The sequence below is a fragment of the Dryas octopetala genome, chromosome 1 (genome assembly GCF_963921425.1).
Source record: "Dryas octopetala chromosome 1, drDryOcto1.1, whole genome shotgun sequence".
Lineage (NCBI taxonomy): Eukaryota > Viridiplantae > Streptophyta > Magnoliopsida > Rosales > Rosaceae > Dryas > Dryas octopetala.
Genome location: NC_141366.1, coordinates 12,431,944 through 12,445,634, shown reverse-complemented (window position 1 = coordinate 12,445,634; position 13,691 = coordinate 12,431,944). Strand labels below are relative to the sequence as shown.

The 13,691-nt window shown below is 37.4% G+C and overlaps 2 protein-coding genes and 1 pseudogene across 3 annotated transcripts; all 3 read right to left on the bottom strand.

Moving 5' to 3' along the window:
- Window positions 1-798, bottom strand: LOC147297984 (uncharacterized). Its single transcript, XM_086242236.1, has 3 exons — window positions 763-798; window positions 604-684; window positions 1-514 (listed from the first exon to the last, which is right to left on the bottom strand). Exons 1-3 carry the CDS (start codon window positions 796-798, stop codon window positions 68-70), a joined length of 564 nt encoding a protein of 187 aa, XP_086098362.1. The 3' UTR covers window positions 1-67.
- Window positions 799-2,669: 1,871 nt separating this feature from the next.
- LOC147297983 (L-type lectin-domain containing receptor kinase IX.1-like) lies at window positions 2,670-5,616 on the bottom strand. 2 transcript variants are annotated; one of them, XM_086249632.1, is made up of 2 exons: window positions 3,548-5,616; window positions 2,670-2,887 (listed from the first exon to the last, which is right to left on the bottom strand). In XM_086249632.1, exons 1-2 carry the CDS (start codon window positions 5,590-5,592, stop codon window positions 2,845-2,847), a joined length of 2,088 nt encoding a protein of 695 aa, XP_086105758.1. In that variant the 5' UTR covers window positions 5,593-5,616; the 3' UTR covers window positions 2,670-2,844. The 2 variants fall into 2 exon arrangements, with proteins under 2 accessions (XP_086105758.1, XP_086105768.1); XM_086249642.1 differs by lacking the exon at window positions 2,670-2,887 and having other exon boundaries at window positions 3,447-5,616.
- Window positions 5,617-12,721: 7,105 nt separating this feature from the next.
- LOC147297982 (L-type lectin-domain containing receptor kinase IX.1 pseudogene) lies at window positions 12,722-13,297 on the bottom strand (annotated as a pseudogene).
- Between the last annotated feature and the right edge of the window lie 394 nt (window positions 13,298-13,691).

Here is a 13,691-nt window from a genome sequence, read left to right as displayed (position 1 = left end):
TAAATTTATATATCCAAAATATCCATACAAAGTAGAAACAATTTAATTAATACATACATACAAATAACTAATGGCCCCCTAGGTCAGTAGCATCATCGACACCGGTGGAGGAGTCTGGCATGCACTGGTCAATGTTGGGCGGCAGCACAAACCCAGGTACAATCCTGGCCAACTGGCCAAACATCTGCTGCATCTGCTGCATCTGCTGCACCTTACTCGTCTGCTCCGCATATGCCGCTTTCGATTCTTCTAGCTGACCCTTCAACAACTGCACTTCAGTGGTCAGGTTGACTAATTCTGCAGATGGCTGAGATGAAGACCCGGCGCTGAGATCACGAACCCGACCCGCTCCCATTCCGCGTATCTCCCTACCACGCCTAACACCCAGTGTCTCCGTCATAATACGAAGACCGGCATCGGGATCGGGGACTGAGATCGACTCCAACGGAGTGTCCGGAGGGTACTGGCTAGCCACCTCCTCCAAATAACTCGCCTTCTTGGCGAGCATCTCAGCCTTCAAAATATTATACACAAGTTAGGAATTAAGAAATCAAATACAAAAATTTAAATTTGTGAAATAAAACTAAAATATAAAAAACTAACGTGCTTCGCCTTGCCCTTGTCGTTGCCGGGTCGGGCATAAACATCCTCGTAGTTGTCGACCTCCGGAAATTGCGAACCAGCCTGAAAAAGAATGTAATGTTGACAAAAACTCAAACAATACTAAGGAATATATATATATTAAATTAAATAATAGCGCACCTGACGATACGACTCCACCCGGTATGAGAAGGGCATGGAACCACCATGATAATCAATCCTTGCGGGCGCTTTCCGGTTCTGAAGATTGGCATTCGACTTCCTCTGTTAAATATTAAGCAAATTGGAAATGCACATATTAGTGTATACACAATAAAGGAATAACATAAGAAAAAATAATTTTGAAGTCCTAAAATGATATAACATACCAAAAATTCCGGACTCTGAAAATGAGTGCACAACCACTGCCACTGATCAAGCCGAGCTGCCATCTCCGGAGGAGGGCTGGCCAATGCCTCATCTGCCGATCCAAACATGTTATATTCTCTGTGCAGCTCGTGCTTCCATTGTGTGTACACTTTTCTCAATAACTTCTCCATATACCTAGCTACATCCGGATCCTCCATCCGAATGTCATAGTTTACCTGAAGAGTATAATTATATTAACTTTTGGGTAGAAATTTTGGCGATTCAACAATTTGTGAAGACTACAATGTGATTTCAACGATCGGAACCGTTCATTCTATTCGTTTATACTGGAAGATCATCCCTGCAAAAAATCGGCTAAATCGGAATTCATCTCATACTTCGATTCGTATTAGAAAATTTACAATCGTTCATAAGTTCAACCACCGTTACCTAACTTCTACATCTCCGATTGAGCTAATTTTTTGCATGGATGATCCTTGAGTGGGGAATTAAAAAATGAATGGTTATGATCTTTGGAAATACAATCGTATCGTATGCTATTACATATATAAAATTATAAACAAAAAATTATTCTTACTTTGGGCGAGGAACTACAAATTTCGTCGCCCAAAGTGATCTTGGGCGAGGAACCTCACAATTCGTCGCCCAAAGTCACTTTGGGCGACGAAATGTTAGGTTCCTCACCCAAACCATTATTACAAAACAGGATGACCCTTTGGGCGACGAACATAATTTCGTCACCCAAAGAGGCTTTGGGCGACGAAATATTTTGTCACCCAAAGTAAGTTTGGGCGACCAATTTACGTTTTCCTCGCCCAAAGACACTTTGGGCGACGAACATGTATATTCCTCGCCCAATGTATTTCTCAATTAATTGTTTGTTGCGTTTGTTTAGGCGACGAGATGAGTTCGTCGCCCAAAGTAACTTTGGGCGAGGAACGTGTTATTCGTCGCCCAAACATATTTGGGCGACCACACATTGAGCGACAAATTTTCTTGTTCGTCGCCCTAAATTGCTTTGGGCGACGAATATATGTTCGTCGCCCAAAGTGTGGTCGCCCAAATATGTTTTTCTTGTAGTGTATATATATATATACCTAGCTAGTTAACAGAAAATACTTTATTTTTTATTTTTAGAGTAGAGATCGACCACAATATATATGTAGAGTACTGCATGCAGTGTTCGATCATTTTCCAACTGAAATTCATTAAATGAATTTTCAGTTGAGGACTTAGACCTGCATGCATGCAGGTTGACTGACTTCCATGGGGAGACTGGAGACAGGAGACTAGTTTATTTGTATTTTTCTTCTTTGTTACTAATTTGTTGAGTAGTTTTTATTCTTTGCAATGGAACTTTCCAGTTGTTTGCTGTCTTGTTCAAACATGGTATTTTTATTCATTGTCTGCTAGCCCAATGTTTTGGCTAGCATCGTTGATAATTAATTTGCGACTGTTTCCCATGGTTCAGGAGTCGAGCTAACCCAAAATTTTCAAGTTTCGCTGTGAAATTAATTTGTATCCAACATAAAATTGCTTGGTAATTAACCCTTCCAAATTATTATATATATATGAATCAATTTAGTTTGGAAAGCTAGAATAATTTCTTTTCACTTATTTCATTTCCAAAGTAAATATTACATATTCGATAAAAAGAAAAAGAAAAAACGCAAGCATATATATATATCATATATGGCATGTGTCAAATTAATATATCCTTAAATTTCAAACTTCAACAATGTAAAACCCAAATGTTTAACACAAATTAATACTATCATAGTTTTTTACAAATAGAAATTATTTCATCAAAACACCGTATGTACTTAACTTTTAAATATTAGTGAAACATAAACAATGAGCAAGGCGTCATCTTTGTCATTCGTTGATATCATTTAAGACTTTTTCACGATCATGAGACCTAATCAACAAAAATCAATTTAAAAAATTACTGGAACATTGAATTAGATGCCATTAAAACATTAAAACGTACGGTTCTAGTTGTGGCTTACAAAATATATGATGCATGCCCTACTATAATGGTTAATTAGAAAGTAGATGTATACAATATCAATTCTTACTATATATATAACTTAACTGACAAAAACTATTACCTAGCATTCAAGTCAATCTATACGTACTAACTCCAGACAAAGAAAAATTCAGCATACTATAAGGAAAAGAGAAGCATGCACACAATAATAATGTCGAAAAGATAAGACTATTTTGTACCATACGTTTTGAATGATATTATATGTTCAGAATTATCTGTATTGAAGCATGATAATTGAAACAATTTAGAAAGCATGATAAGGAAGTATATGACAAATTGTACATTTGTACGTCTTTCTTTATTAAGGCAAACAGTATTGAGATATAATGTGGATTTGATGGACAGCAACTTTTGAGACTATAATGTGGTATTGATATTGTTGATGTAATTTCCTTATTGCTTTATTGGAATAATGAATATTTTCATATCAAAGAAACATAAAACAAAGCAACCCCACTTTAATTACTAAAACATGTTTTAAAGATGACAAGCTATCATAATTATTAAAGTTGATAACTTATTACTTACCCTGTAGAAATTGACGGATGAGAATTTGTCGTAGAAGATGCGGTGAACTGAGTTGAGTTGAGTTGAGTTGAGTTGGTCATTGGAGGATGATAGGCAGGCATCTCTAATGGGAGATCGGGCAATGGAACTTCCAAGTTAAGCACTTGAATCGCTTGTTTTATTGAAGGTCTGAAATTATAATCTGGTTGAGCACACCACAGCCCAACAATCATCAAACACTCCATTTGTTTCTCATCAAAATCTCTCCCAAGTTTTGGGTCAGCTGCTTCAATGACTCTCCTTTGTCCATAAAGCTCCCAAACCCACTCAACCATATTGATTTGGCTACTTCCCAAGTTGAAAGCGATGGGTTTCCTCCCACATGCTATTTCCAAAGCAACAACTCCAAAGCTATAGATATCGGATTCCTTGCTAGCCTTTCCTGTTGTTATGTATTCTAGAGCCATGTAGCCCCTGGTTCCAGCCACAACCGTCGTCTGCGACTCTTTTCCATGGTCCACAAGTCGAGCTAACCCGAAATCCCCAAGTTTGGCGGTGAAATCGGAATCCAGCATAACGTTGCTGGATTTGATATCCCTATGCAGCACACATTGCTGCCCATCTTCGTGTAGATAGCGCAACCCAGAGGCCAAGTCTTTGGCAATTCTGTATCTTGTCTCCCAAGGTAGCACGCTTTCTGCTTCGAACAAATGGGAATCTAAGCTGCCATTGGGCATGAACTCGTAAACAAGTAGTAATTTCTTTTGGTGGCACCAACCAATGAGTTGCACCAGATTCCGATGCCTAAGTCGACTGATGATCCTTACTTCTGCTGTGTACTCCTTGAGCCCTTGTTTAGACCCTCTGGATATCTTCTTCACAGCAACATCTGAGCTCAAGTCTTTTATGAAGCCTCTATAAACCCCACCAAAGCCTCCTTCTCCAAGCTTGTTTGCCTCCTCAAAATTACTTGCGGCCAGAGCCAGCTGGGCGTACGAAAACTTTCTTGGGCCAGTCCCCTTCTCAAATTCGTTGTCGTCAATCAAGTCACGAACAACAGGATCTTCATCAGTAGTTTCTCCACTACTTTCCGGTCTCTTCTTCCAGCAGATGAACCAAACCAAACCCAACCAACCGAAAAGTAGAACACATCCAGAGCTGCCTATCCCAATCTTTAGTCCTATCTTGCCATCTCCGAACTTGGGATTGACAGAAGTGGGGCTTGGCGCCGGAACTAGAGCTAGTTTTGTTGCATTCTTGAGTTCAGTTGAATTGAAACTCCATGAGACGATCTTGTGTGGAGCAACTAGATCACCGGTTGAAGCGGAGAACCCAACAATGACCTCATCCGGCAAGTAGTGTTCCAGATCCAGTATGTAAGAGAAAGTACGATACTCCTCCACCGTATAAGAAAAATCAGTGTAGGTAACACTAAGATTTTTTGAGCTAGAATTATAACGAATCCAAGCACTATTTGTTTTTCCATCCGGAATACTACCATTCCAATACGCTGTCGTTTTAGACACGAGAGAGTTGATGTCGATACCCACATGATCGCCTTTGGGATCGTGGATGTTTTGTTCTATGTTTTGGAAAATATCAAACTCCACCGCCACAAAGGGGTACTGGTTCCACGGATCTGTGAGGTTTTGCGGTGAGCTGAAGGAGCTGTCGACGGGGAGGCCCATACTGCCGCCTATTCCCAGTGTGCTGTTGAGCTTGGTTTCGCTTGGCGCTATGAAGAAGGCGAGCCCGTCGCCATAGAGTTTTGTTTTGTTTTGGGAATCGATGACGAATTTGAAATGTGTGGTGAAGTCGGCGAGCCTTCCGGTGGCTTTTTCGCTGAGGAGGAAGGGCTTGAAGTAGGTGGCTCGGCCGACGCTGTCGTTCTTGTTAGAGGCGTCGGCAGCGCAATTGGTGAGTCGGAGGAATTTGTCGTCGATAGAAGCATCTCCCTCTGGGATGATTCGAGTGTTGGACTCATTATTGGGAAAGCTGGGGAAATCGAAGGTCAATGGAGTTGCACAAGGGGTTAACAGAAACAAGAGAAGAAGAGTGAGTTGCATTTCTAACAGTAAAAGATGGACTACTGCGACTGAAAGTAATGTTAGTAATAATAGCAAGCTTGCAGAAATAACATTATCGTCTAAGTAGAGACTGAGATCGACCACAATTAATGTAGACATGTATGAATGCAGTGTTCGATCATTTTTCCAATTCAAATTCATTAAATTAATTTTCAATGGAGGACTTAGACCTGCAGGTTGACTGACTCGAAAGAAATAAAGCGTTCGATGGGGAGACACTGACAGAGACTCGTTTTGTATTGTATTTTTGTTTCTTTGTTTCCAGTCTGTTGATTAGTGTTTAATTGTTTATTGTTTGCAAAGTAGTTACCATCCCAACTTTATCAATCTTAATTAATGTGCTAATATTTTATTTGTTCAATCACTGGGCTAAAGTGTGGATCTCACTATTTGAAAGCTGGAGAAATTGAAGGTTAGCGGAGTAATTGTTGAAGCTATGGTGAATACGGGAGTACTACTGTGAAGGGATCTGTGTGATGGATATTGGTTGTGATATACTCACATTTTAACTCTTTTTTTTTTTTTTTTGGGCCAAGCACATTTTAACTCATTGATTATTAATAAACTTATGGAAGGGAAGTAATAATAAAGGAATTGTCACCGTCGTACAGGAAGGGAAGTAACCATGAAGGAATTGTCACCGACGTACAGCGGTACAGGAAGGGAAGTAATCATGAATTTTTTTTTTCTTTTTCAAAGTCCTCTCAATTAGTCAATTATATATTTATATTCAATGGAAGAACAGTTGTGTTTACTGTTTAGACAAAAGCATCGAGTCTTTTGTCTTTGCTTGGTCCCACGCTCATATTGATATTGACAGGTTCACCATTCTCGAGTCTGTTTGGTATTGCTTTGACTTAAAAAAGAAAAATCACTTTCCAGTTGTAATGTAAGAATAATTAAATGTAAAATAAAGAAAATAAGTGTTGAATAAATTGTGTTTTTAAAAGTGTCATGCATATCAAAAATAGTGTTTTGAGTGTTTGTTAAGTTTTAATGTTAAAATGTTGTGAATGTATATATATAAAGATTAAAATGAATATGATACTAAAATTTATTTTCATTAATTTATTTGGTAAGAAAAATACTTTTACTTGATTTTATGCATTTTATTTTTTCTTTATCTAAATATTTATGTTCATATTCACTTAACCAAAATGCATTAATCACTAAATAAATAAATATTTTTTGTATATGTGAATGATGATAAGGGAGGATAAAGGCTATCATAGAACAAATTAAATAAGGGTGTTATTGGTATTTAGAAATTTTCATTAATGGCTCCGCATGCTTCTTTCCACAACAGATTTTGAAAGCTGCCCCCATGCTGCTTCTCAAATTCGTGGAGAAAAGGCCACAACTTTAATACAAAGCAGATTTGCAGATTTGCAGTTTAAAACGGATTAAACTATGGATAATACTTAATTAGGTCACCTGGTTAATTAATTCGCCTCCAATTCACCCAAACTCACGTCAACCAATCCTTTTCTTATCCCTCTTTTTTTCTTTAAATGAAAAACGACTAATACTTATGAGAGAAAGCAATAAAAAAGTGCTTTACTTTTTCAATTTTCCCTACCATAATCCCTTTCTATTTATCTGCTTTTTCCTTCCTCCTCTTCCTCTTTTTTTTTTTCTTCTTTCTTTCTTCCCTACAATTTCTATGTTCTTTCCATTCCAACCTGACTTTGGAAAAGCACTTCCATTATTAAGCAAATCATCCCCAACAACCGGCCCCTCACATTTGAAGGTTTTGAGAATGACAAGACATTATCTATCTAGCTATACTATTATAAAGCTAGAAGAAGCGTTTGGTGTTACAAGTCTTACCAAATTTTGGATTACCCATAACTCTCTTTGGTATTAAGAGAAGAAAGTGTATTTAAAGAAGTTAAACCAATAAATAAAATTAAAATTTACTATTTTACCAAGGGGTGGGTTCGGTTTGGTAGCCGAACCGATTGGCCAAAACTGCCTACCAAATTGCCACCAGCGGAATGGCACAAAACAGAGCCACCATCGTACCGCTGGTTGTCGATTTTCGACTATTTCATTGTCGGTTTCGCTCGGTGGAAGTCGATTTCGAGTATGGAACTGTCGACCGGAAGAGAGGGAGGCAGAGGGCAGCGAGATGGGAGAGAGAGGCGTCGACGATGAGTTTTGATGGCATTTGGTGATGGGTTTTGCAAAGAGAGAGAGAGAGAGCAGCATGAGTGGGAGAGGCTGAAATGGTGGTGGTGGGGTATATCGGTTCGGTATACCGCAAGTATGGGTGTTTCAATACCGGCTCCGACTTTGATTATTGCCGGCTCCGATTACTAATTCAATACTCTCTCCCTATATATCACTCTCACTTTCCAATTAATTTATTATTTTGCTAATTTTTATATTTAAAAAGACCTATTTGAAAGCGCTAGTATGTCGAGAGGTTAGTTAAAGTAAAGTAAGAGAATAATAAATATTATTGTGTACAATTTATATAATTGGCCAGTTTATATAATAGAATAGGTGTAAGAATATAATTGGTTTATATATATGAGTTGGGACAAATATGGAAGTGCACCTAGGGCTGCCCTTTGGTTTGGTTTTTACCGAACCGACCGAATTTTTTTGGTATACCGATTTTCACAATTCGAAAATCGAAAATCGGAAACCGAAAATATCCGAAAAAAGTTGGTAAATTGACCGATTACCGAAAATTATTACCGAAAGAAACCGAATCGATTATTACCAAAAAAATCAAAATATATACCGAAAAAAATGAAACAATTACCGAAATTTAGTTATATATGCTTATATAATACTATTATGTTAGTGGTACAATAAATATTAAACTACTAATATCTTAAACAACTATAAAAAAATATAATTATATAATGTTATCATATTAATATTATCAAAAGTGTGAGTTAAGATATAGAGACATTCTCTAATAAAGTAAATGTTATTTTTTTTAAGGAAAATAAAAATCTCATCTTTAGGTAAGTAATGCATATATATACATACTAAATTAATAGGATATGTACTAATACATATTATTAAACTAATTATACTAGTATATATTATTACTAGGGAAAAATACTAGTACTATACTAAACTACCAATACTACTCGTGCAAATATATATTCATCAAACATTATATTTTATGCATCATATTTGATTAAATTTTAATTTATATTGGTATATAATAATTAATATTATTATAATTAAACTAAAATGAACCGAAGATATACCGAAGTAAACCGAAAATGAACCGAAGATATACCGAAGTAAATCGAAAATGAACCGAAAATATCCAATACCAAAATTACCGAAATCAAATCGAAAACTGAAATTTACCAAAAATTACCGAACTGAAAAATACCGAAACTAAAAAATATTAAAATCGAAAAATACCAAATTTTTTAGTTTTGATTTTGGTAAGTCTCAATACTGATCTGAACCGACCGATGGCAGCCCTAAGTACACCCCAAGAGTGACCTAAGCATTCTCCTAAAACTATGTCTACCAAGTACATCGATATATTAATGGGCAATACTTGGATCCACCCTCATTTATATAGACCAATTATATGTTACCAGCTGTCTTTTTTTCTTTAAAAAAAAAAAAATGAAACTTACCAAGTTACCAAACAGTTAAGAAATTTTTCACATTCACTTAATGGAAACCCAAAAGTCAGCACTTTCTGCAGCACGTCTTCTCTTCTCTTCTCAGCCAAACTGCCAAAGCAACTTCAATTCCGACACAGCCATCGTCGACCGAAGACCGACGACGGCGACTGGAGTGGAGGTTATTTTCTGAAACCCAACGCTTTATAACCTGTAATCTTTGAGATGTAAGTCTTAAAATTAAAAAACCATGGTTGATATTCTAGAACAGGGTATGGGGTTGCTTGTGCTTAGATTGATGGCTTTGGCTCTTGAATGGAACATTGATGGCTCTGTTTATATTAGAATTTTGAGGTTTTTTTGTTTGTCAATCTGCATATGAATAAAAAATTTCAAAATTTAAGATATATATTAGGGAATTGGGGTATGGGTTTATAATTTCAACTTCTGCAAACTTTATGTCTCTAGTAAAGGCTTGATATGTTATGTTGATATGTTTAACTTGAAAGTGATGATGATGAAGTTCGAAGTTTGCAAAGACATAAGACTCTTTAATATTTGTTGGGAAGTAATTATACATGTTAAAAAGTTGTGTTAAGACTCTTTAACTATACGAAATCGGAAATTATAGTATTTGAATTACTTGAAAGTGGTGATGATCGATGAAGTTCGAAGTTTGCAAACTCCATGTTTCTAGAAAAGGCTTGATATGCTTCATCATCATAATGATGGGAGAATATATGCTGAATGGACAATGGAACTTTGAAGTTAAGCACTTGAATTACTTGCTGTATGGAAGGCCTGACCTGATATTTGAATTTAGGTGAGCGCACCACAACCCAACAATCAGCAACCTCTATACTTGCTTCTCATCAAAATCTCCACATAGATTTGGGTCTGCTGCTTGGAGCACTTTCCTTTCTCCATAAAGCTCCCAAACCCACTCCACCATACTAACTTGACTTTCTTCCAACTGGGGTTCGATAGATTTTCTCCCGCAAGCAATTTCCAAGGCAACAATGTCAAAACTGTGCACGTCGGATTGCTTGCTAGCCTTTCCGGAGCCATGTAACCCATGGTTCTGGCTAAAATCATTGTTTGCGACTGTTCTCCACGGTCCATAAATCAAGCTAACCCGAAATCCCCAAGTTTCGCAGTGAAATTTGAATCCAACATGACATTGCTGACTTTGATATCCCTGTGGTGCACACATTGTAATCATCTACGTTACGTGAGAAGTGCTTTCAGTTGCATGGCTTCCGAAATGGGTGAAGGCATCTCAAGGGACTTTGACTTTCAAGGTTGATGAACCAGCTCCAAAGGGAAATTCTGTTATTGCTTCTGTGTTTGTTGCCAAGCCAGGTCTATCTAATTGTGCTTTCAGAACTTTATTTTCTTGTGACAATGCTTGGATAATTAATACAGGGGTAATGGATCATATGACATGTGATAGATATGCTTTCCGGTCTTTGTCTGCTTATAGTCCGAAACATTTTATTACAAATGCCAATGTGTGTCTTCTCCGGTTTGTTGGAGTTGGCACTGTGTCTATTTCTTCTTCTTTGTCATTGTCGAATACCTTATTGTTTCATCTCCTAATTGCAATTTACTGTCCGTAAGTCAACTAACAAACTCTCTTGGTTGTGTGGCTGCAGTTTTCTTTCCTACTCACTGAGTTTATCAAGACATTCATACCAAGGAGAAAATTGGCAATGGTAAAAGGAAAGGGGACTTGTACTATTTGGATAGTGGCATACTGGCATATCGGGTCTGGATGGTGTGGGTCAGACTCATCAAGTTAGTGGAGAAAAGTTAGTTGAGAACAAAATGTTGATGCCGTTGGAAAAGTGGGGAACTCAAAGGTTAGTGGAGTTGCAAAAGGGCTTAACATAAATAAGAGGAGGAGGAAGTGAAGCTTTGGTGACTGGAGAAGGATGATTCCAGAGTTGTTGAGAACCAGTTTTAGGAAGCTTTCGCTCGCAGAGAAAATTGTCATCTAAGGTTATAGTAGTAGACAGCCATGCATGGTTTACCAATTCAGATAAGTTCATTTTCCTTGGAGGACTACTTGAGACCTGTTACTATATATGTAGTTTAAAAATGTGTTTGAAAATGATCAATTGGCTTTTCTTAATTGGTTTGGCATGTCATACATAAATGTACTGTTACATACGCCGGCGATCCTTATCGGAAAAACATCTGTAGGACCGTCATACATAATCCATCTTTCACTACACAGTCTACACGACAGAGTGCAAGTAATCGACATGCAGGATGGATGTTAAATTGGCAAGTTGCAACATATATGTACATTTAATCTTTGGATTCTTCTCACAGAGACTCTTAGTCCGTATAAGGATTGCCATGTCCATATAAATAGAAAGATGTAAGTTCTGTTTTATATATCATTCTTGTTAAATGTCTTGCGAGCAGACCTCTGTTTCCATTGTGTGCATGAATTTGAAAATTTCTTATATTTCAGAGATAAATGTACATCGAATTTTGACTCTGAAACAAATAATGGCAGCCTGGCAGGACCATTAATCCAAACTGTTTATTGGATATTAAAATGGTGAACCAAAAATCCACAATTTGTAACAAAGGCTAATGGCACATCCATTCTTGTTCAAGGCTGTGGAAGGGTAAAATTTCTTTCTCACACTCAAGAATCTGATCGAACCCTATGCCCGTTCATTCTTGATTTTCCTTCTTGTTTATTATTGTAGGAAGAACTTACTACCTACTTCCAATATGATTATGCACAAATTATGGTTAAGCAAATATTTGATTGAATGGTGGTACTGTTTGATTAATTCCTCTCAATGGTGATGTGGAATATGTTTGGTTTCAGAGAAAGTTACAGAGAAAGTATAGAAGCAGAGAAAAAGAGAGAGAAACGAGAGAATTTGATAGAAAACTGATTTTATGATTTTCTTGATTAATCAATTACAGAGAGAGTGAAGCCTTAAGTAGTCTAAGCTGCACAACCACTTTTACAACAACCAAGCACACCAGACTTAAACAAACGCAGCTAGCCTTATCTAACTGACAGATGGCAGCAACACAGCATATGAGACCTGGACTAACTAGGCAGGTGACTCAGCAGGGAATTGACTATTCTAACAGAATACTCAAAATCTTCAAAATGCACCAAATCTTTTATATATATATATATATAAAATGAAAGTTATGAGTGTATAACTGTATATTAATACAAAACAAAATTTATATCTTGAATTAAAACACGATATTCAATGTATTCTTTTATATAAGTCCAACGTTTGTATTACAATCATGTACAAATTAAATACTCGGTTGGACCTATTTCAAAACTAGTAGTAACACACTAGGAAACATTGAGAATGACATTAAAGGAGCAAAATGGGCAATGAAACATCGAAGTTAAGCACTTGAATCACTTGTTTATGGAAGGCCTGATATTACAATTTAGGTGAGCACACCACAACCCAACAATCAGCAAGCACTCGACTTGCTTCGCATCAAAATCTCCACATAATTTTGGGTCTGCTGCTTGGAGGACTTTCCCTTCTCCATAAAGCTCCCAAACCCACTCCACCAAACTCGATCACTTGACTAGCTTCCAACTTGGGATTGATGGATTTTCTCCCACAAGCTATTTCCAAGGCCACAATGCCGAAACTGTACAAGTCCGATTGCTTGCTAGCCTTTCCTGTCCTAATATATTCCGGAGCCATGTAGCCCATGGTTCCGGCTAGAATCATTGTTTGCGACAGTTTTCCATGGTCAACAAGTCGAGCTAACCCAAAATCCCCAAGTCGAGCGATTTTGTACCTTGCCTTGGGTCGAGCGATTTTGTACCTTGCCTCCCAAGGCAAGGTCCTTTTTGCTTTGAAAAGATGAGAATCGCTACCGTTGGACATGAACTCGTAAACAAGGAGTAATTCTCCTTTTTCGTGGCACCAACCGATGAGTTGCACCAAATTCCGATGCCTAAGTCGACTGATGACTTTTACTTCTGATGCAAACTCCTTGATCCCCTGTTTAGATCCTTTTGATATCCTCTTAACAGCAACATATGAGTTCAACTCTTTCATAAACCCTCTATAAACCCCACCAAATCCTCCCTCTCCAAGCTTTTGGTGAGGCGGAGGAACTGGCTGTCGATGAAAGCATCTCCATCGAGAGAAACAGTGCTGATGCCGTTGGGAAAAGTGGGGAAATCAAAGGTTAGTGGAGTTGCACAAGGGCTTAACAGCAACAAGAAACATAATCTGGTTAACTTAAAAAGGACAGCCATTTTTAGCTTTTCTGAAGAAGAGAGAGCATTTTATCATCTAAGGTTAAAGTACTAGACAGTCATGGATGGTTTAGCAAATCAGATAAAGTCTTTTTCCTCAGAGGACTAGTTGAGATAGACCTTGTTTTTATGTAGTTTTAAAAAAGTGTATGATAAAAATGACCAATTGGGTTTTCTTGTTTGATTTGACA

Bases quoted from the DNA above. Each gene is read 5' to 3' on its own strand.
- LOC147297984 (XM_086242236.1), bottom strand. From the start codon at position 798: ATGCCCTTCTCATACCGGGTGGAGTCGTATCGTCAG. The intron at 685-762 runs GTGCGCTATTAT...ATTCTTTTTCAG, and splicing joins GGGTGGAGTCGTATCGTCAG to GCTGGTTCGCAATTTCCGGA. The intron at 515-603 runs GTTAGTTTTTTA...AATATTTTGAAG, and splicing joins ACAAGGGCAAGGCGAAGCAC to GCTGAGATGCTCGCCAAGAA.
- LOC147297983 (XM_086249632.1), bottom strand. From the start codon at position 5,592: ATGCAACTCACTCTTCTTCTCTTGTTTCTGTTAACCCCTTGTGCAACT. The intron at 2,888-3,547 runs GTAAGTAATAAG...TTTGTTGATTAG, and splicing joins CATCCGTCAATTTCTACAGG to GTCTCATGATCGTGAAAAAG.